At 45.5% G+C, this 23,055-nt stretch overlaps 1 protein-coding gene across 1 annotated transcript in view; it reads left to right on the top strand.

The window, feature by feature from the left end:
• Nucleotides 1-23,055, top strand: part of CACNA1E (calcium voltage-gated channel subunit alpha1 E) — a 477,487-nt gene that overhangs the window by 269,906 nt on the left and 184,526 nt on the right. Inside the window, exon 9 of the mRNA XM_081866509.1 lies at nt 16,311-16,414. Within this exon, the coding sequence (XP_081722635.1) occupies nt 16,311-16,414 (104 nt within the window). The remainder of the gene's footprint in view (nt 1-16,310; nt 16,415-23,055) is intronic.

The raw sequence follows: 23,055 nt of genomic DNA, 5'->3' as shown, positions 1-23,055 counted from the left end.
ATCGGAGCCAAGAGTGGAGGTAAGGTTCCCCAATGACGCAGGAGAGGGGACCAGCAGGGGGAGAGAGAGCACTTCCTCTGGGGAAGGAAATCAGCGTGACACCAGGAAGAAAGGGGAGCCTGAGAGGGCTTCGGAGGGAGGGCTCCGAGACTCTTCCAATGAGACCAGCGGGGAGAGCACAGGACCTCCGCTAGGCACGCCCACTCTGCGCAGAAAGCTTCCGCACAGGGAGGCTAGGCGGAGACTTGGTGTCAAAGAACTTTTATGTTGGAAGAAGTTCAGGAAACGCCCACTGACGGATTCTGCCAGTGATTAAGACAGCCACGGAGTAAGGGCTGTCCAGCCAGGGAAAGTTTTAGCCGGACAACGCAGTCTGGAGCAGTTGCGGCTTACGCACAAGGAATCCCAATTCCCATTACAGGTCCAGTGGGGACCGGGATGGCTCCCAGGGAAATGCCGAATGACAGCCTAAAGGAGCTTGTAATGTCGCATGGAATCATTCTATATCTGTTACAGCTCTTAAACCTTACATTTAATGCCCTTCCACTCTCTTCCCTGGACAATGGGTGGATTTTGTTGTCCCTTTCTGCCTACCTCGCGACGATGCTATCAGGGATGGATTTGTCAATTAAAGATTCCAGCACTTAGAAGCAGGCAGTAGCTGTTGTGGGGAGAAAAGTTTGGCCCACATATACGAGGCGTGTGTGAGTCACTTGAATCCAAACTTCCTCTCCTCTCAATCTACCCTCAAGGCATATGGGCTTGCACACACACACCTACGTACATACAGCTTTTAATTGGTTTCCGACCTATTTAACAATTATAGCTCCCTGCGAAGCCATCTTATTGTATTGTGACTATTGATATGTCTGGTATGGTCTACTCTTGTCCAGAAGTGGCTTTCCAAGGTCTTTTTCCAGCCCTGACACCTGACATCCTTTTACTTGAGATACTTAGGAATGAACCTGGGATCTTCCGCATACAGATCTGGTGCTCCATCCATCAGTTATGAATCAGTTGACATGCAATCATAGTTCTCTGAAGGAGCTTGTGATTTCCAACCAAGAGTCCTCAGCACCTGTCATGAATGAGCCAGCTCCCAGGGAGGGAAGTCACCAGGAAGAGAGAGGGTTAACTGCCAGGCAAGATGAGAATAATAATAATAATAATAATAATAATAATAATAATAATAATAATTTATTATTTATACTCCTCCCATCTGGCTTATACTCCTCCCACTCTGGGCGGCTTGCAAAACACTAAAATACAATAACCTATTAAACATTAAAAGCTTCCCTAAACAGGGCTGCCTTTAGATGTCTTCTAAAAGTTTAGTAGTTATTTTTCTCTTTGACATCTGGTGGGAGGGCATTCCACAGGGCGGGTGCCACTACCGAGAAGGCCCTCTGCCTGGTTCTCTGCAACTTGACTTCTCGCAGGGAGGGAACCGCCAGAAGGCCCTCGGCACTGGACCTGAGTGTCCGGGTAGAACGATGGAGGTGGAGATGCTCCTTCAGGTATACTGGACCGAGGCCGTTCAGGGCTTAGTGCCAACTCCCCTGCCCTTAGGAATGCCAGTTGATAAGAGAATAAGTGAGGGCCAGCCAAGCTCTTGAGAAGTACAAGAGACAGCGAATAGAGAAGGAAGCAATCGGGGAAAAGTGAGGAGACAGTCCCTCAGAGTATGAGGAAGAGGCGGGAGCTCACCCTCTTAGTCCCAGGTCTTGGCGAATGGGAGGGTTATGGGATAGGAGGCAGGGCAAAAGACATCAGAGGAAAAAGTTCAGCTGCTTCTGGTCTCGCAGGAAGCAGTTAGAAGGGTCATCATGATTGATGAGACTAACGACATGTTAGAGCCATCCGGAGAACTCTGTTTGTTTTTGCAATAAATCTTCCTTTTTGATTAGCCACACTTGCTATGTTATCAAGTCGGAAACTGGGACTCCTGACAGCACCTTCTCAGAATTTGCTGAGGGAAGCCACAGCAGCTAAATTGGTTTGAGACTAAATTCAAAGCGGTCTTCATTCGCCCATCCACATTCATTTCATTTCTTACTGTCTCTGCTCAAAGGAAGTTCATTTCCTGTCGGCTTTTCTTGTTCCCTTCTCTTGCTCCATCGTTGATCCCTTCTGCCATGATACTTCTCATGTCTGGAGCAAGAGAAGCCCATTCTGGCCTATCCCTATTGAGCCACCTTCCCGTTTCTGCCTTCAAATCCCTCCTCAAAAATCTAATTCTTTGATCAAAGTCTTTCCTAGAGCAGAGGTATAGCCCTCCCTGTACTGTACTGCTGGGGCTCCCATTTTCTATCTCTTCCTTATTTTAGTCTCCTGTTGTTAAGAAACCAAAGCTCTTTAGTACATGTATTTTGATATAGCTGGTGACAGAATTTGTGAAGAGGGTAAATGATGTAAGGGTGGCTAAGTTCAGAGAGAGCGAGAGAGCGTTTACCGGTAATTGTAAAAAAAACACCCCACAGCAACCTCAAAGTGGTTTACAAAAAGATAAAACAATAAAATTGGTGGGGGGAACCACATACGGGAATCTGTGTATTTATATTGCGTGGACAGGCGGAGTCCCCAGATCCCGCGCAGTCCCCCCATCATGTGGAATAACGACTCTAGACAACGTGCTATGGGATTAAATTGGCCACAACTTTATTAAATTTCAAATGGGGGTAGACCTTGGCTCAGGCATTGGGCGTTCTCCCTCCCCAAGTCCCCAGCCGGGGACCTAGGGAGCTTCAGGGTTATCCAGTGTGTGTGGGGGGGGGGTGGGCCGGCTCTGGAGAACATATGTTCAAGCAGAGATAGCAGCCCCCGTTACGCCGCCGCCGCAGGGGAGAGCAATGACGACCTTTCGGCGTACGGCCAAAGCCTCCCTTCAGAAACCCCTTTAACGGGGAACCCTGGTATCGCCGCCGCAAAGAGGAAGATGGACTAAAGGATTCCGCCCAAGGCCTGAAACCGCCAAAGTTGTGACATTTTGCTACGGGAAAGGTGAAACCTGCCAATGCAGGGAAATTCCTTTCCGGCCCTTTAACAGCGACCTTAACGTAGCAGTGCCCGCATACCTGTGAAGAAAAGTTAACCTGCAAAACCTGTGAAGAAAAGTTAACCTGCAAAATAAGACATTAACTGAGGGTGGGTAGGGTGGGAGAAGCTCTGGAGCCAAGTGAGGATTCCCAGGTAAGATCCTCCCTCTATTGTGTGGGTAGGTAATCCCTCCCCTACCTGGCCTGGTCTCCTTGGCAACGCTTCCCCCAGGTGGGATTGGACAACGGACTGAGGTAGGTGGAGACCTCCAGGTATCCCACCTGAGGGAAGGCAAAGCCAAGCCTATGCTGTTGGAGCCGCTCCAGATCTATGGGCTGCGCGCGTCCACGCAAAGGGCGCCCCCCGTTTTAGGCGGGGAGCGGTCATTATGAAATCATAGAATTGTAAAATTGGAAGGGACCCTAGTCTAATCTCCTGCAATTCAGGTATCTCAACTATATCATATCTGGTAGGACTTCCGGAGCATACTCTTGCAGTTTTGGAAGAATATCAGTATGATGTTACTGTTTTGGCAGATACACAACAATATGCAAATTTTTCATAGTCTTTCATTGTATTCTGCAGCTTAGTGATGTTTCTTGTGATCTTTTTGGGGTAGCCCCGCTTCCTGTCTTTTGTGATACCAGGCAGTAGCTTACACTGCTGATTCCAGTGGCTGCGTGAATATTCCCTGCAAAAAAACAAAAATAATGTTGTTGTTGTTTAGTCGTTTAGTCGTGTCCGACTCTTCGTGACCCCATGGACCAGAACATGCCAGGCACTCCTGTCTTCCACTGCCTCCCACAGTTTGGTCAGACTCATGTTCGTAGCTTCGAGAACACTGTCCAACCATCTCGTCCTCTGTCGTCCCCTTCTCCTAGTGCCCTCAATCTTTCCCAACATCAGGGTCTTTTCCAGGGAGTCTTCTCTTCTCATGAGGTGGCCAAAGTATTGGAGCCTCAGCTTCAGGATCTGTCCTTCCATTGAGCACTCAGGGCTGATTTCCTTCAGAATGGATGCATTTGATCTTCTTGCAGTCCATGGGACTCTCAAGAGTCTCCTTCAGCACCATAATTCAAAAGCATCAATTCTTTGGCGATCAGCCTTCTTTATGGTCCAGCTCTCACTTCCATACATCACTGCTGGGAAAACCATGGCTTTCACTATACGGACCTTTGTTGGCAAGGTGATGTCTCTGCTTTTTATAATAATAAGTGCAAATAAAAGCAAGATATTTAAAAGATGAGAAAGTGACGTGATCCCAAGAGATCTGGAGTGTGCGCCTGAATTATTAGAGCATGCAGAGAGGTTGTGTGAACTGCTGGAACTGTGCCCTGAAAGTTTTTGAGTGGGCAACATTTGCAAAATAATCCCATTTCTTGAGTCTTTCCTCCCCTCCCCTCTCTGTTCAGTCTGTCAAGGTAGGTATGAAAATTTAATCAACACCCTCTGTTGTAAGTGCCAAAAACCTTAAAACACACACACACAAACCCCTACCACCAACAGCCTTCATTTCCTTTGCAGCTTTTTCTGTGCAAATCTAGCACTCTCAGCAGCATCTATGCCCAGAATGTGCAAGTATCTCAATGCTGACTCAATGCAATAAGAGCAGCAGAGTTGGAGGCCAGCCTGAGAATGCGGAGAGGGGCGGCACACAGAGCAGTCACTGAGATTGTTATTAACTGGCGGTGCTACTGAAACCCATATTCTCCAGGTGTAAATCTGCATAGTTAGCCCATAATGTAAAATGAATGGAATGTTATTGTTCTCAAGGTCTCAGGCATTATAACATAGCACAACAACACTACAAGTCCATTTTGATCTGTCTCAGGAATTTATTTATTTTTTTGCAAGAGAGAGATAGAGGGTTCTCCTAGGAGATTTTTAATTTGTGAGGAGTTTCTGAAACAAGCTGACAAGTGTTCGCCCGTGGCAGCAAAACCTAAAATACTTCTGTGAGACTGTGTCATCAACTTTCTCTACTTCCTTACGAAGACCGAAGTGGATATTATGAGCTTAGCCATCCCTTGTTTTCCATCTCCCTGGTCATGCCTAGTAAAAGATGTGTGGTCTCTGCCCTATCCTTTGTTTTACTTGCAGCTGTCATCTGCAGGAGATTTCCTGGAAATCTTACTAGATGTTACCAGGGAGAGAGGCACAAAAGCCCAGCAGCCTTATATCCCTTATAGGTGATATTTCTGCTGTAGCCTGCTTCTTAAAAAAGCTCTTAGGATCAAATTCTCCATGGATGTGTTCAAAAATGCAGATTCGCTCCAAAACACGGAGTGAACTGGAGTTCCCGCCATTTTTCTTTTCTTTTGCTGACCCTGCCTACTTCAGCTTTTTATATGACAGGATAAACGCCCAGCATCTTAGCAGATGGAACTTTTCTCAATGCCTAGAAAACCCTCTGATGTCTTTATTTCTGCCCCAAGAAGGGTCGGTGTGCTAGTTGTTGTAGCAAAAGCAACAAAGGGTCTCACGGCCCCTTAAAGGCTAACACATCTATTAGGACATAAGGTCTTGTGAACTGAATTAGTCTTTAAGACTCTGGTTTCCCACTGTTTGACCTCTGTGTTGGCAGGTTGTTGTAAAATGTGCAGGGATAGTTTTTTTTAAGGTGGTGGCAAATGATGGGTCCTGGTTGACTGCTTGTTGCATAGAATTATCATGCTGCCATAAATCATGGCAGATTTCAGGGATGGGATTAGCAAGGGGAACACCCCTGTGTGTACATGTGTGTACATGTCTCAGCATGGGACGTGGGTGGCGTTGTGGTCTCTTGGACTGAGCCTATTGGACTTGCCGATCAGAAGGTCGGCGGTTCGAATATGCATGATGGGGTTGTCAGGAGTTCAGCCTACACTCAAGTAGGACCCTGGTAGAGACACGTGCCTGACTGGCATGTTCTCTCCCTGCTGGTCGATCATTCGGGAGCTTCATAAGCTTTCTTCAGCCCGAACATCACAGCAACCAATGCCAACCGACACCGGCACACTTAGAGATCCACAGAGTTTGTGCATCATGCGCGTGACAGACCTCAGCAATTCAGCATTTTGGCTAATCTACTTTATTTACATAAAAACACACGGAGCACTGCAACATGGCTCCCTCTCTCTCTAGCATCAGACAGCAAAGAGAATAAAGAACAAAGGACAATAGTCCCACTTCACGGAACACAGTAACACAAACATCCTGTCTTCGTCACTTCCCACTTTGTGGAGTCAAAACAAATACTGTCATATGATAGACAACAATCCCATGACTGCAATCATGGAGCAGGAATTCTAACAGGAGTGAGCTCCTGTTGCTCTGTCCCAGCTTCTGCTAACCTAGCAGTTCGAAAGCACACCAGGGCAAGCAGATAAATAGGTACTGTTTACATTAACTTTTTTTTTCCTTTACATGTTTCACTCAATATGCCTCTCTTAAGGACTGGCAGGGACCCTCGTACCTACGGGACCCTCATACTTACGGGACCACCTCTCCTGGTATGCCCCACAGAGAAACTTACGGTCTTCAAATAAAAACATCTTGAAGGTCCCAGGCCACAGAGAAGTTAGGCTGGCCTCAACTAGAGCCAGGGCTTTTTCGGCTGTGGCTCCGACCTGGTGGAACACTCTGTCACAAGAGACTAGGGTCCTGCGGGACTTGACATCTTTCTGCAGGGCCTGCAAGACAGAGCTGTTCCGCCAGGCCTTTGGCCAGGGCACAGCCTGACTCCCTCCCTCGGCAATCTTTGCGGAGCTCTGGCCCAATGGTGGCCAGTGGCTTGAATTTAATGAATGATTTCAGAGTGTTGTTTGTGTTGTACTTTTGTACTGTTTTATTGTTGTTAGCCACCCTGAGCCCGGCTTCGGCTGGGGAGGGCGGGATATAAATAAAATCTATTATTATTATTAAATAAAAAAATTATTATGATGCAGGAGTGAAGATGCAGGTGACTGGAGATTTTTCAGCAGAGGTTGAATGGCCATCTGTCATGGATGCTTTAGCTGAGATTCCTGCATTGCAGGGGGTTGGACCAGATGACCCTCGGGGTCCCTTCCATTCTAGGATTCTAGGATTCAGTGCAAGGTGCAAAGCTTAACCTAGAAGTTATTCTGCACGAACCCCCTTGAAATGAAAAGAGCCACATGTCAGGTGGACTCGTGCAGGAAAACGCCCAAACGTATTGTGCCCCAAAGATGCAAGCATTATCTTTAACATAACACTGGTCTCATAGTGATTGGGCACCTGACAGAAAAGGGCTAACTCTCTGCGTTTACAACACTAGCAGAGTGCTGAAACTGCAGTACAGTGGTGCCCCGCAAGACGAATGCCTTGCAAGACGGAAAACTCGCTAGACGAAAGAGTTTTCCGTTTTGGAGGCGCTTCGCAAAACGAATTTCCTATGGGCTTGCTTCGCAAGACGAAAATGTCTTGCGAGTTCCTGTGGTTTTTTTTCCCTTTCCCCCCCTTTTTCTAAGCCGCTAAGCCACTTATCCGCTTATCCGCTAAGCCGATAAGCCGCTAAAAGCCGCTAAACCGCTAATAGCACTAATCTGCTAAGCTGTCAATGGGCTTGCTTCGCAAGACGAAAAAACCGCTAGACGAAGAGACTCGCGGAACGGATTCTTTTCGTCTTGCGAGGCACCACTGTACATTTCCAGAATGCCTCATTAGCCAGGAATGCATCTGTAGTGGCAGAATAATGATAAGAATAACAGAAGCAGCAGCAACAACAACAACAACATTTTTTGGATTCAGAGCCTGATGTGTATTCTGTTGCACACGTGGAAGTTCTTGTGCATGCTAAATACTCCATTTACTCTCATGGTTGTGGCAGCTCAAATCTGCATAATAAATTATAAACTGGAAATTGACCATGCCTGGTTTATAGATTGGACTATCTATTTAGCTTTCATTGTACACTCAAGGAGGGTGTGTGCCCGCTATCTCACTTTTCTTCTCTTAAACCTAAAGCACAAAGCACCATCCTTTGGGGATAGGTGAGTACATTTGGAGGCCATAGAAACTTGAGAGTCAGCGTGGTGTAGTGGTTAAGAGTGGTGGACTCGTAATCTGGGGAACCGGGTTTGCTTCCCCGCTCCTCCACATGCAGCTGCTGGGTGACCTTGGGCCAGTCACACTTCTTTGAAGTCTCTCAGCTTCACTCACCTCACAGAGTGTTGTGGGGGAGGAAGGGAAAGGAGAATGTTAGCTGCTTTGAGACTCCTTAGGGTAGTGATAAAGCGGGATATCAAATCGAAATTCCTCCTCCTCTTCTTCTTCCTCTTCTTCGGCATCACACACACTCATCCCAACCATACACACATGTATACACACAACACAACCACATACATATTCCACCCAAGCAGTTAAGCTTGAAAATAGTGTTTCTGCTTTTCTCAGCTATCATTGGGTAGGGTGATCTTCCTGGAGGCTGCAGCTAGAGAGGGATGGTTTACCTAGCTATAATAATAATAATAATAATAATAATAATAATAATAATAATAATAATAATTTATTTGTACCCGCCCATCTGGCTGGGTTTCCCCAGCCACTCTGGGCGGCTTCCACAGAGAACAAAAATACACTAAAAATTACCCCTCAAAACCCTGCAACCATTAAACTTGGAGACAAAAACTTATATTGGAAGCAATATGTTGGCCTTAAAGGAATGTGCCTTTCCTTCTCCTGGGAACAATGAATAGTGTTTATTTTATTTTTGTTTAAAAATCCAACCTTACCATCATTTCAGTGTTTTTCTTCAAATTCACTCTATGAAATATAGGCTCACTGTTGCAGCACTGCAAACCCTCTGATCTGCCTTTCTTCAAATCCTAAACTAACAACTATTTCATAGTGATAAAGGCAATGGAATGTAGAGAAGTGCTTGGGGGCATGAAGGCATCTGATTCCAGGAGATGTCCTACTTTTCACAAAAGTATGGGTTTGGCTTGAAAGTCAGAACTTGACTTCCCTGTTATCGCTAAGCTGAACTCCTCAGAGCTGTTTGGAAACCTTAAGCAGCAATCCAGCCTCCTCTGAGCTGGCTAGCTTTTGTTCTGTGAGGGAAAGCTACCAATCTCCTTAATTAAGCATTGTTGCTGAAACCCTCTCTGCATAGTGGAGGGGTACGAGAAACTGATAGCTGTAATGAAGTGTAATGTAAATCTTAAATGCAAGAGAACAAATTGAAGAGCCACAAAAGAAAGAGGGGGTTTGACAGGAGGTGCCAATGTCAAGATGAATTTGGGAAGAGGTACTGAAACCAGTATTATACCAGCGGTAGGACACGGCTGGCACTGTGATCTAAACCACTGAGCCTCCTGAGCTTACCAATCGGAAGGTCAGCGGTTTGAATCCTTGCGATGGGGTGAGCTCCCATTGCTCTGTCCCAGCTCCTGCCAACCTAGCAGTTTGAAAGCACACAAGTGCAAGTAGATAAATAGGTACCGCTCCAGCGGTAATGTAAACGGCGTTTCCGTGCACTCTGGTTTCCATCACAGTGTCCCATTGCACCAGAAGCAGTTTAGTCCTGCTGGCCACATGACCCGGAAAGCTGTCTGTGGACAAACACCAGCCCCTTTGGCCTGAAAGCGAGATGAGCGCCACAACCCCATAGTCGCCTTTGACTGGACTTAACCGTCCAGGGGTCCTTTACATTTAGCTTTTACCTTTATACCAGTGATGCAGCAACAAGTGCACTTGCCCAGGACACAACATGGAAAGGACCAGAAGAGGCATGCAAGATCACATTGCATTCCTAGATGGCAACAGATTGTGTGGAGGTTGCCCTGCACCTTCGAACAGGAACTGTATCTCTGAATACTGTGAGCTTAGACTTCAGCATCAGCACCTTTCAATGTCTGCCGTTCATAAATCTCACTCTGGAAGCTGGTTCCTGAGACTGAAGGTATAGAGAGCTGGAGCATGTCCTGGTTTTAGAGAAACCGAGCTCTGTGAAATGGTCAGGATTTCATGTGACTAATACAAATCTGATTTGTCTTCTGTGTGCTCATAAACTGGGTACATCTTTTATGGGAAGGTGGCCTTGCCAAAGCAGCTTTAGAGGAAATTAGGGAGAATATTCCTTGTAAAACCCTACCAAGAATTCCCTCTGCACAGAGGTGCATTTAGCACCTTCATTATGTGATTTTTAATTTTTTTGGTCATGGGGATGTAACTCTTTATCCTGGCCTTTAGCACCTGAGATGCATGTTTGGATAAGGCCCACCTTATTCTCTTGACTGTAATTTCCTCCAGAGGTTTTTAATACTGTACCGTGGTACCTTGGGTTACATATGCTTCAGGTTACAGACTCTGCTAACCCAGAAATAGTACCTCAGGTTAAGAACTTTGCTTCAGGATGAGAACAGAAATTGTGCTCCGGCGGCGCAGTGGCAGCAGTGGGAGACCCCATTAGCTAAAGTGGTGCTTCAGGTTAAGAACAGTTTCAGGTTAAGAATGGACCTCTGGAACGAATTAAGTACTTAACCTGAGGTAACACTGTATTTAAAATTCTGCAGTCCACCCTGGGACCTGAGAGGGTAAGAAGTCTAAATGGTAATAATGGAAAAGGAGAAGTGTGCTTATTCAGCTTGAAGCTTTGGTTCCCCTTACCCAATAGCAGGGAACTTCACTAGGCAAAAGATGGAAGAAGAATCTTCTGGCTGTTGAGCCTCAAATGCCCTCTGTACTCGCAGGTAGCATCTTTTAACCATGGAATAAGGGTCATCATCCTTATGTGAGTCATTATAAATGGTTTGATGAATTCCGTGGCTGGATCTGTCTTTCCTGGAAATTATTAATATTATGCAATGATTTGATGGAAATCACATAAAATGGGCTGCAGAGCACCACCAGGCTGGGTAGCTAAATCTTAATGGGGTGCATTAAGAAGCTACTACTAAATGGAATTATATTTTTTTTCCTGTTTGGCTTAGTGCCCCACAGTTTCCCTTATGGTGCCCAAGATTTTGTTTTTCAGGATCTTTTGAGAACCAAGTGGTAATAGTACAAATCTTCTTGCAGAGGTTGGATGATATGCTCTGGCAAAGCTAGCTCTATCTCAGGCAGCCAAGAAGCAGAAGTGGCTCTACAGTTGAGCCAATTAGTTATATTTTATTTCAACAGGGGATAAATAAAGGCTCCTTGGATCAAATATTTGCCATGTGTAAAGTGCTCAGGCTATTGTTAGAAGCCATAGCCCAGAGCTGAAATATAAATTTTTACCAATTTTTGAAATAGGCTGAGTTCTCAAATTTGGATTCTGATGCCATTTTTTTAAAAAAAGAAGTATTGAAATTCTGCTGGTGTATTTGGCTAAATGAAGGGACAATGTTCTCATAGCATTTACTAAATTCTGTTCCAAATTTGGATTCTGAAAACTTCACTCGGTTGGAACAGAATTTAGTAAATGCTATGAGAACATTGTCCCTGACGCCCTTTTAAGAAGTATTGAAATTCTGCTGGTGTATTTGGCTAAATGAAGGGACAATGTTCTCATAGCATTTACTAAATTCTGTTCCAACCGAGTGAAGTTTTCTTCCATCAGCGAGGCCCTGTTTCCAGTTTGCTAGTGTTGTAGAGCATGTCCAGGAACATATGAGCTGGCTGGGGCTGATGGATTTTGTGCATCTAGAGGGCACAAGGTTGGCAAAAGCTGCTATAGGTTGTTGACTGCTCCTGCCCTAGTATGAATGAACTTTATTACAGTCACAGACCAGGATAAAAAAAAAATAACAACATATAAATAAAATAACAGTTAGGATTTTTTTTTAAAACTGATGAATGTTGGAGCAAATAAGGACAAAGAAACAAGCATAGGATAAAACATCTGAATAAAATACAAGATTAAACACGGATAATGGATGGATAAAATCTGATAATTAAAACAGATAAGAACTAAAACCAAATAAAAACATGCAGTTAAAACAACTGTAAGAGTGTAAGAACTAAAAGACTCGCAGTTAAAACAACTATAAGAGGCTGCAGAGTAGAAACCTCTGAAATAGATGACACTCACAGCATTAGAAACTGATGTGCAAATATGGTTAAAACAGACAATTAAAACAATGTATAACAATAAATTTAGAAACAATGTTCAACAATAAACTATCCCAGGGAGTTGACTCAGAGTCACTCATGGAACCAAGTTTGGGAATTTTCATGCCGGACTATTTTGAGTTGGGCGATGGTCTGCGCCTACAGATTTGTACACAGAATCCAGCGACCATCCAGGTCTTCTTCTGATCTTTGCCTATTAGCAAAAGGTCAAATTTTTGCTTTTGCGGGAGGTCGGCAAGCCTCACCAGTAGGGGATCAATGAACTTACTTAGCCTATTAAGTGTGATCAGTAAACTCTACGCAAATGCCCTAGTATTGTTTGGTGACCCCTCTATTTCTCTCCCCACCACCATACACCAAACTCCTGTGGTTCAGCAACTGACGTTTTGAAATACACGTGCTCCCACAAGTCAGTCCTATAGCTGAAAATATAACAAGGAAACACACACTCTCTCTCTCACTCTCTCTCTCTCCGCACTCATACATATGTATTAGGGGGGAAAGATTTAAAAAAAGAATTAGATCCTTGAATTTATAAAATGCAGCTGGATATGCTCATCATTCTTACAACACGTGTTTATACACAGGAAAGACTTGTGAGATCATTCTAGAGTGATTAAATCACTCTGTGGGAAGGAACCCAACACAGCTGTGGGCATACAGAAAGAGGAGAGTCATGAAAACTTTTAGCATCGTGAAGTGTGGGCTGACTCAGTCCATACCACAATGAGTAAAAGGTGCAGTTTGTTAAGTTTAGGTGCAACCACTGTTGCAGCCAATACTTTATTTTAAGAGCTCGTGTAGAACTGTGGTTCTGACAGTCTGAAGCCACCTTGAGTCAGACTCTACTGAGCTACAGAAAGGCTAATTTTAACATTTAGAGGAAACAGAATCATTATTTTGGTTCGTTTCTCAAGTCTGACCACTGGTGTTCAATATGAGAAGGAAATTGCCATTTTGGTTAACTGGGTAGTAATCTCAAGCAAATACCCCCCACAAAAATATGGGTGAAATAGTGTGGTCTGTTCTTGATATTTCATGGTGGATTTTGAACATGAACGTTGGGTCGGGTGGAAGGAATGGAGAATTGTGTGGAGCTCTTAGATTCAAGGGAAGGCTGTTCTTCAAGTTCATTAGTTGAATTCGTGGTAGGCTCATGGGAAGGCCAAATGAGGCGTGTCAGGAGCAGTTGCTGATGAAACCAGACAGGCTTTTGGGCCTGCCCCATTTTTATGGGAGATAGATTTTTGGGTGGTGTAATAATCCAAGTTATAAAGCTCTCATCCATCAGACAATGTTTGGGATTGTGTGGGCTCCACAGCCCTCTCAAGGTGCAAAAGGAGTGCCTAATATCAGCATTAAAAAAAAAGGTAAAGGACCCCTGATAGTTAAGTCCAGTCGCAAACAACTCTGGGGTTGTGGCACTCATCTCACTTTACTGGCTGAGGGAGCCGACGTTTGTCTGCAGACAGTTTTTCTGGGTCATATGGCCAGCATGACTAAGCCACTTCTGGTAAAACCAAAGCAGTGTACAGAAACACCATTTATCTTCCCGCCAGAGCGGTACCTATTTATCTACAGTGGTACTTTGGGTTACATACACTTCAGATTACATACACTTCAGGTTACAGACTCCGCTAACCCAGAAATAGTACCTTGGGTTAAGAACTTTGCTTCAGGATGAGAACAGAAATCGTGCAGCGGTGGCAGCAGGAGGCCTCATTAGCTAAAGTGGTGCTTCAGGTTAAGAACAGTTTCAGGTTAAGAATGGACCTCTGGAATGAATTAAGTACTTAACCCGAGGTACCACTGTACTTGCACTTTGATGTGCTTTCGAACTGCTAGGTTGGCAGGAGCTGGGACCGAGCAATGGGAGCTCACCCCGTAGTGGGGATTCGAACCGCCAACCTTCCAATCGGCAAGCCCTAGGCTCAGTGGTTTAGACCACAGCGCCACCCGCGTCCCCTAATATCAGCTTTAGTGGGCAGAAATTCTAGGAGCTTGCTCCGGCCTGGGCAGAGTAAAATCGCTTTAACCTCCATGCTATCAACGGAGCGCAAAGGGTCTCAACTGGAGAGAAATCTAGATTTGGACACAGCCATCCGTTGTCCACCTGGCCCTGACACTGCTGTTGCCCCAGGAGTGTTCTGTTTTTATACCCAGATGGAGAGATTCAGCCTTGTGTAGGGGCTGTCAGAGCTCCCGGTGGTGGAGGAGCGCATGCAAAAGCAGTTTTTGCTTTCTCACCCCTTCCCCTCCCCTCTCCTTGGTCTCTTCCCTCCACTCTCCTTTCTGAGCAATAGCGTGATAATTGCCATGTGTGACAATTTACTTGAGGAGGAGGAAGCAGCAACCCGTTAGGCAGGTTCATCGCTGGGAGGGGGGCCAGGGACGTCGCTAGTGCATCAAGCCTTGAATTGCTGGCAACTGAGACTGCTTTCCCCATGCAGGTGTGTGCAGCCGCCTCCAAACTGTTTTCACCATCTGTCGTGATGGTTGTCCTCCCACCCCTCACTCCCCATTTTCTCACTTTCTCAACAAGACTCTTATCAGGAGAAAAGCCAGCGATAACGCCAGTTAAAGGTTTGGTTGGTCATGTCATTCTTTGTTCTGCTGAGGCAGAAGCAGCCCGTGCTGGAGATGATCCCAAGGACTGGTTTGCAAAGGTTACCTAGGAAGAGCCATTTTGTGGTCGTAAGCCGTAGGGCAGTTGTAGCAGCTGTGGTTTGGATGGGTGCTCCAGTAAACTGGAGAGCCTTTCACCCATCTGCTTGCTTGCACATCAACCTTCAGCACCATGGAGAGAGAAAAGAAAATAGCAGCACAACAGCAAGTTTCTTCTTCCTCTTTGGTTCTCCAAATCCTTACACCGCCAGAGGGTGAGGAACCAGGAGAATGTGGATGGCAACAAGGGCAGGGCCACGCTTTCTGACTCGCCTCTTAGTACCACTTTCTGCTATCACCAGCTGGAGGCTTCTGCCTGAAGGTTCTTTGGAGGCTTCTTGGGTGCAGCAGGAAAGCAAGGCCTCTCAAGCGAGGCTCATTACAGAGTTTGAACCAAGACCAGCCCCTGCTTCTGGCCAGCCCAGATATAGGATGGCCAGAGAATAGAATCACCCCCTGCTTCATCCACATTTGTCCCTTCTCCAAGTTTTCATGCCAGGGCTTTCTTTCCACTCGGTTGTATTTAAGGACAACCGTGCTATTTCCGGGTAACTGTTTTGCTGTGAAGGGATGGGAAGAGGAGAGCTCTATATTTGGTTTGCCTCACAGTAGTAAAAATAAATAAATGCCAGCAATATACAAGGAACTGGAGCTGTTGGAAGGTGGTGAACGCAGATCTGGGACCATAAACAAAGGCACAACCCAAGGTCCAAAACTACTTAATAACTACTTTTTTTTAAAAAAAAAAAAACCCTTTGCTCTGCTAGTCTTTAGGGGATGGCTTCTTTTAAAAGGCTCAAATTTCGCTCCTGCACTGGGCCATTTTGAAGCACCGTACTGATGAATCAGTCAAAGACGAGGGCTTAATTAGCATTAAGGAAAACAAAAGAAGAAGCTTCATTCGCTTTAGGAAGATTGATGCTGTGTCCCCCAGACAGTCACGTTCTGCTGCATCACCGTGCTGTCCGACGTCATGGGCAGACTCCCTGCCAAGCGGACAAATGGGGTCTGGGAAAGAGCATGAAAGTAGAGAGAGGGCAAGGCCTTATTAAAAGGCAATAAATAACCATATTACAGTCTTGAGCAATCTTTCCAGAAGCCTTTTAAGCTGTCAGTCTCTTGCCCTTTCTTGGGCATCTGAACTCCTCTAGATTTCAGCTAGGATGGGATAATGCAATTTTTCTGGGCATAAATAGCCAGGCACAATTATCAATGACAGCATTATGCTGCATGTGACCTTGCAAAAAATAATAAAAATGCAGGTGGGGCATGGCAGTCCATGCCCAGAAAATCAAAAGCACCTCACGTTGTGATCTCACACTCTTATCTCCTTATGTTAACCAATGCTCTTGACGACTTCAGATGTGGAAACTTGGATAACCACCCTTGGCATTCTCGTTTTAATTGCCGAAGTGTGAACTATGGGAAAGGCATTTTGTAAAAATGACTTCCACATTAGCTCCTTAGTTCTTGCTTATCGGCATGTAATAACCACATTTGTTACACCAAGGCTGAGTGCCCTTTGCTTAAACGTTTGTTTTGTGTTTTCTTTTCAGACCAATGATGCCTTAGGAGCCACCTGGAACTGGCTGTACTTTATTCCCCTCATCATTATTGGCTCTTTCTTTGTTCTCAACCTCGTCCTTGGAGTGCTTTCTGGGTAAGACAAGACCTTCTTCCTCTTTGATGGGTAAAAATTGCAAACAGGAATTCTTTGACGTTTCCTTACTTGATAGGAATTGCTTGTCTCAACCCTTGCTCTTTGCCTGCCTGTTAATTCCTGAACCTGGTTGCTTATCATAATGTACGCGAGAAAGCTAGTAAAAGATGTGATAATAACTTTGCAGAAAAACAAAGTGTCTTGTGGCAATTTAATGAGTAACACTGCTACAGTCCTAACCCTGCTTGTTTGGAAGTGAGCACCCTTGAATTCATTTGAGTTTCTGAGTACATGGCATTTGGACTGTGACATATTTATTATGGAATAAACTTTCATGGATTAGATAGAGTCCACTTGCATCTGACAAAGTGGGCTGGGGTCAGCAAAAGCTTATGTTTCAATACATCTTTTATAAGGTGCTGCAAGACGTTTCTTCTTGTTGTTAGTAGGTTGTCTGAATTGTCTGGGTGTCAGGTACTGATCTTGGAAGTACTGTAACTGAGGTTCTTCAGTTGCTGAGGCCCAGAATCCATGGGAAGCAATACAATAGCTCTACCATTCCTGTTCCATTGTGCAACTTCTTGGTCCTTGGTGTCAGGATTCACAATCTCCCTCTCACACCAAGAGACAGCAGGCTGGCGGTTTTATAACATTCAGATTTGTTGGTATTTACACAGTAGCTCAGTCGGAGCACACAGCTCAATCTTCTGCACTCGATGGGTCAGTTGAGCCCTCTGGAGGTTGGGCTCTTTTCCAACATGAAATCCGCCATTGGCTGTTCCTCCTTTTGTGGGCTTGACGCCAAGCCTGAACTCTTCCCAACCTCCTAGTACAGGGGGTCTCTGGACTAGATAGTCTAGTTTGCCCCTCCTTCCTTGAGAGCGAGTCTGAAAGCTGAGGCCCGTCATGCTGTCCTGGGAATTTATGACTTCCATTCCAGGACAGGAGAGGCTCGCTTCACTCTCTGCATATGAAGAAAGCAAACCTTCATCTCTTTCTGCCTGCCACCCCCCTTGGTCCTCAGAGCCCTCGCTGTCACTCTGGGAAGGAACGTTCCTGACACTTGACTGGATTCCATCCCTTGATCTGGACAAACTTCCTTGATCAGGTTCTGAATGTGCTTCCTAACTTCCAGAGCAGGAACATCATCTAGTGATACTGCAGCTGTGTCAACACTTTTCTTTGAAAGAATGCAAGCTCAAGGACACCTGACATGTCAAGAGGGAGTTGGGACATCCTCTTCTAGCGCTGTCTAAATTCTGTACCACATTGCCATGGCAGTCAGCAACTGTATAGGAATGCACTCTCATCCATGGGAAATGGACAGCCCCTGTATTTATCTCAGAGGGTGCAATCCTGGAATCTGGGGATGGGGAAAAGTGTGGCTTGCTGTATCTCTCTGTGTCGTTCACCATATGGGTCTTCTGCCCCCCTGTTGTCCCCACTTGCAGCTCTGCCTCTCCTCTTCTCCCCACATCCCTGGTGTGCTGATTCTGCCCTTCGTCTGAGAGTAATCAGCTGATATGGTGCTATATAATTCACAGCAGCATTGTGATAGAGGGTGGCCATGATTCGCATGAGAAGGCCCCCATAACCACCCCCAAAATAAAGATACAATAGGCACAGAATTTAGTTTAAGGTTTTTGGCATTAATTTTGGCCACAACTTTATTGATTACAGCATGTGAGTGGTTGCTTAGGCATTGGTTCCAGACTACCTGAACCTACACCATGGCAGGAACAGGACTGACACTGGGCACCACCATATGTCAGTAGGGGAAAGCATCCTGGGGGAGCGAGAAGTTGGGTTCGATCTCACAACTCACCCCAGATGCTCCCAGGGGCTCTGGCATGGCCCTAGCCCCTTGACAGGGTTCAGACAAAAGCAAGGCGAGTCCCTGGATTCCCTTAACGGAATTCCCTAGCAGCAGCGATGGAGGGGCAGACACAGCCAACCACGTCCCTTCCACAAAATATTGAACCAATGCCTAGCCGCCAACCTTACAAAGTTGTGACGATTTGCTACGCTGTAGGCAAAAACCAAGTGGCAACAGCCAAGCAGCCAAATGGCAAAATTCCTACCGGGCCCCTGCTCCAAAACAGATGACTCCTAGATAGGCATAGCAAGGCCAAAGAACAGCCCTAAATATATATATGATCCGATGCATGTCGCAAGAAAGAGAAAGCTTCCAGCAAAGTGTAGCAGCTTTAATAGCCCCTCGGTAGCCAATTGATGACCCAATAGGCCAAATTTTTGCCCCAGCAACCGAGGGGCAACCAATGGGGTGTTGTGGCTATCCAAACAGTCCCGCCCCACAACAGGGAGGCAGTTTAGGTGATCTCACCGCAACACGTGCCCTCCATGATGAAGGACATGATTTGACTATAGTTGGGGGATTGTGGACTTAATTAAGCTGCCCTTGCACATTGGCTATGATTCAAGCATTACCACCCTCCCAAGCCCAGCGCCAACCATCTGTTCCACAGGGGAATATTTGGAGAGCTTTGCAGACAGCCGATGGATCAGGGAAATAATCTAACACTGGCATTAGAAGAATAAAACAGATTAACTCGGACCCCGAATCCTGAAACTACACAGGAGGATCTTTCCATAGAACAAAGCAGCAGTTCTTCCTAAACTCCCTTATTTTCAAATCATATTGGGATGGTGAGTACTGAGGGGACAGTTGTCCCTACATCCCTGCCTTGACGGATGAGAGAAGGAAGGCCTCAGCTGACACTAAGATCCTATTCTAACATTCCTTCGTGGGAAGTGCCCCCGCACCCAATCTTGGCATTTCATGTTCCTCAAAGGGGAAACCATTCCACATTTTGAAAACTGCTGCTGGTGTAAGGCTCTGGCTTCATTTGTGAAAGAAATCAGAGCAGCCGCTGTGGGGAGAGTTTAGGTAACGGCTGTGGGGGTGAACGATTGCGTGGGCATGACCTGAGTGAATGAGATTAGGATAATGCTGCTTCTGTTTGCATATAGATGGCAGCACTGTAACCTTTATATATATTTTTTTCCACCCCAGGAAATGGGAGTTTAATGCAAACCATCAGTCCGGGGCTGAAAACATGCGGAGCTTCAGGTCTCCATGGCAACCAGCCATGTGGCCACGCAAGCATGTTCTGAAATACTGTCAGAAGCTCAGAGCGTGCGGAAGAGTAAGATGAGAGAACAACAAGCCCAATTCTCTCTCTCTTCTTGCTCTCCCCCCGTCCTCTTTCTCTACTTCCTCAAGACATACGAAGGTGCACTGGGTTGATAACTGCCAGTATTGCATCCTGGGCTCAAATTAGCTGTGTTTCCAGATTTCATAATTTAACCTTCTAGAGAGTCATGATTCACGCAAGTTTCTAATCCCCATCATTATGGATGAAATCTTCAGGATATGGCTGTTCACCTAGATTTTAAAAATATTTGTGAGCCAAAAGGTAAATTACTAATAATTATTTTTTTTTTTTTAAAAAAGGTTGCATTTAGCATACTGCTAAGGTGAACGTTCCTTCAGCACAAGGATTTCTTCTTGCACAACAGAATGGTCTCCCCCTCTCTTCCACCCAGGTTCCCCTGACCCTCCGGAGAAGATGTGCATGGCGTGTGGTAGAGAAACAGAAGGGGATCCCATTGTTCTCATTCTAATCTTTGCATTGGTGCCTTTATTTAGTTGAATAGCACCCTAGGAGTCTTAGGGCCAGTTCCAAATGGATTGGTGTTAGGGGGAAGAAGCCCTTTGAGTGGGATAGAAAATTAGTAATTATGATAATGAGAAAACATACTATGTGTACAGTTGGTTTTGGCCTTGTAGCCACTCCCTAACACATTGAACTGATTCCATTTAATACCAACCTGCTGCCAAGCCAGCTCTAATATAGTTGTTGACATCCATCTGTCTCAGGAGACAATGGAAGAGGGTGCCATCTGGGTGAAGTCAAACCGTTGGGAGAGACATGTTTTATTGCAGCTGGAGCAGATGAAGGTGTCTGGTTTTGCTGCAACAAGTGCACCATGGCATGTCTTACCTCTATGGTAATTTCTCCTCAGTTCAGTGTTGTGGATACACAACCTGATTGTCTTGTCTCCTGGCACTGTGGTTGTCTGTAAAGGATTCTCAAATGGTGGGGTTCACGTTGCCAGCCTTCATGTTAAGTTTGTAGGACATCTTTATAATGCAGAGCTGCTCTGCCAACGGACCTGGTGCCTGAAGCCAGCTCTATGTCTTTGGGGACCCTGCCATCTTCCCTTCTGTGTACATGACCAAGCCATTTAATACCACCCTGCTGCCAAGCCAGCCCTAATATAATGCATTTATGACTCCAGACTAGAGATTAGAATGCTTAATTTGTACCAGGGTTGTGTCACAGAATCTGTTTATATTGCTAGGGCTGAGCCTTGAAATATATTGTGCTGGGCCCGGGGGTAACCAGTGAAACGCAGTCCAGGACCGGTCCGGAATCCGAAGGTTCTGCTGGGAGTCAGTCCGACAGGGCCAAGGCAGGACACAAGGCAGGAAACCAGGAAAGGACAGGTACAGGATCTCAGGCAGGATCTGGCATACATCAATGTTGCTCCCACAACCTGGGGTGGGGTCCGACAGCCTTTTTTTTTCTAAAAAAAGAATATTTATTAAGGTTTCCGAATTAATACAAAGACAGAAAAAAAGAAACACAAAAAATAACAAAAATACAAAATTAAAGACAATTAAAACAAATACAATTTCCATTACTTATTTCCATTAACTTGTTTCCCGGACCTCCTCTCACCTCCCCCTTTTGTATTCCATTTCAAATTGTTAACTCAGCAAATCCTTATTATAACTTAATATAACTTATTGAAACTTATTTCTCCACCTTTACATTACAGCTGGTAACCACTTAATTTCTGTCCAACATCATTCTAATATCCATTAATTTTACAATGCCTCTGCAGATAGTCTTTAAATTTCTTCCAGTCTTCTTCCGATGACTCTTTTCCCTGGTCTCGGATTCTGCCAGTCATTTCTGCTAGTCCCATATAGTCTATCACCTTCATCTGCCATTCTTCCAGAGTGGGTAGATCTTGTGTCTTCCAATACTTCGCGATGAGTATTCTTGCTGCTGTTGTTGCATACATAAAAAAAGTTCTATCCTTCTTTGGCACCAATTGGCTGACCATGCCCAGGAGAAAGGCCTCTGGTTTCTTAAGGAAGGTATATTTAAATACCTTTTTCAGTTCATTATATATCATCTCCCAAAAGGTCTTAATCTTTGGGCACGTCCACCAAAGGTGAAAGAATGTACCTTCCGTCTCTTTACATTTCCAACATTTATTATCGGGCAAATGATAAATTTTTGCAAGCTTGACTGGGGTTATGTACTACCTATATATCATTTTCATTATATTCTCTCTTAAGGCGGGGGTCCGACAGCCTTTTATCTTTGTCGGGGTAGCAACCGGCCCTGAACCAGAGGAGTCTCAGTCTGCACCAGATCCTTTGCCTCTGCTCCGCTACCAGTTGGTTCAGCGGAGGCTCAGACGGCCTCTGGGTCTAGTAACCCACCGACGTCCCCCGAGCTGCAGAGACTAAGGTCTGAGAGAAGGAGAGACCTGAGTACTTGCAGGAGGAGTGCTCACCTTTGGGTGAAACAGGGAGGTGAGTCGCTGGGGGATCGGGACTGGCCGCTACCCTGACAAAGATAAAAGGCTGTCGGACGCCGCCCCAGGCTGCAACATTGCTGTATGCCAGATCCTGCCTGAGATCCTGTACCTGTCCTTGCCTGGTTTCCTGCCTCGTGTCCTGCCTTGGCCCTTTCGGACTGACTCCCAGCGGAACCTTTGGATTCTGGACCGGTCCTGGACCACGTTGCATGGGTTATCCCCAGGCCCAGCACACATGTATGAGAGATACAGCTCTCTCATACTGCCATCTTGTCTCTGGACAGATAAAAAAAACCCCACACAGTACTAGGGATGGAAATCTGGAAGAGTAGCTTCTGCCCCCTCCTTTCTCACAGACAGAAAGTAAAACAAACATGATCTGGTGATCCTTGCAATGGGAGGGATGAAAATACTGATAACAAGATGGGGGTGGGCAGGAGCCTGTAAGTTTGAGATTCTGCATCTTATTCCTTCCCATCATGGTAATGACTGTGACGCCCAATCATTTAAACTCCATTTGTCCTTTGAGGAAAGCGTTTACTTTGTCCAGACCAACTATATATCTTGCCACCAAACATTAATGCAATGCTGTGACGAACTTTATAGGTGACTTTGAGAGTAAACACAAATAAGTGGCTACAGCTGGAGCCAAAGAGCAGTAGGGATGGCTGGATTGTTCCTTCGGTAAGCATCCAACGTCTGCTTAGGTCATGCAGAGGTATTCATACTTCTAGGTTATTAATGTCTGGGGATCAGTCAGCACAACATCAATGTCTCAGCTTGGTGCATCTAGTGTGAAAAATGCTTTATTTCAGAGGGAAAAGAAAGAGAACTCTCTAAATTCACCTCGAATAATGGGGTATTAACCAGTCTCCTGACAAACTCTGTAATTATGCTCTGCCTAATGAGTTTCCCCTGGATATGCTATTCTTCGTGGCTTCCTGTTTTTAAAATTGCCGTGGCTGATTTCTGGATTCTGCTGCAGAGCTGGGGAACTTATT

Source organism: Podarcis erhardii, assembly GCF_964252035.2.
Source record: "Podarcis erhardii genome assembly, chromosome: 6".
NCBI classification, from domain to species: domain Eukaryota; kingdom Metazoa; phylum Chordata; class Lepidosauria; order Squamata; family Lacertidae; genus Podarcis; species Podarcis erhardii.
The sequence above is the reverse complement of the archived record's forward strand: the minus strand, read 5'-3'. Positions and strand labels throughout refer to the sequence as shown.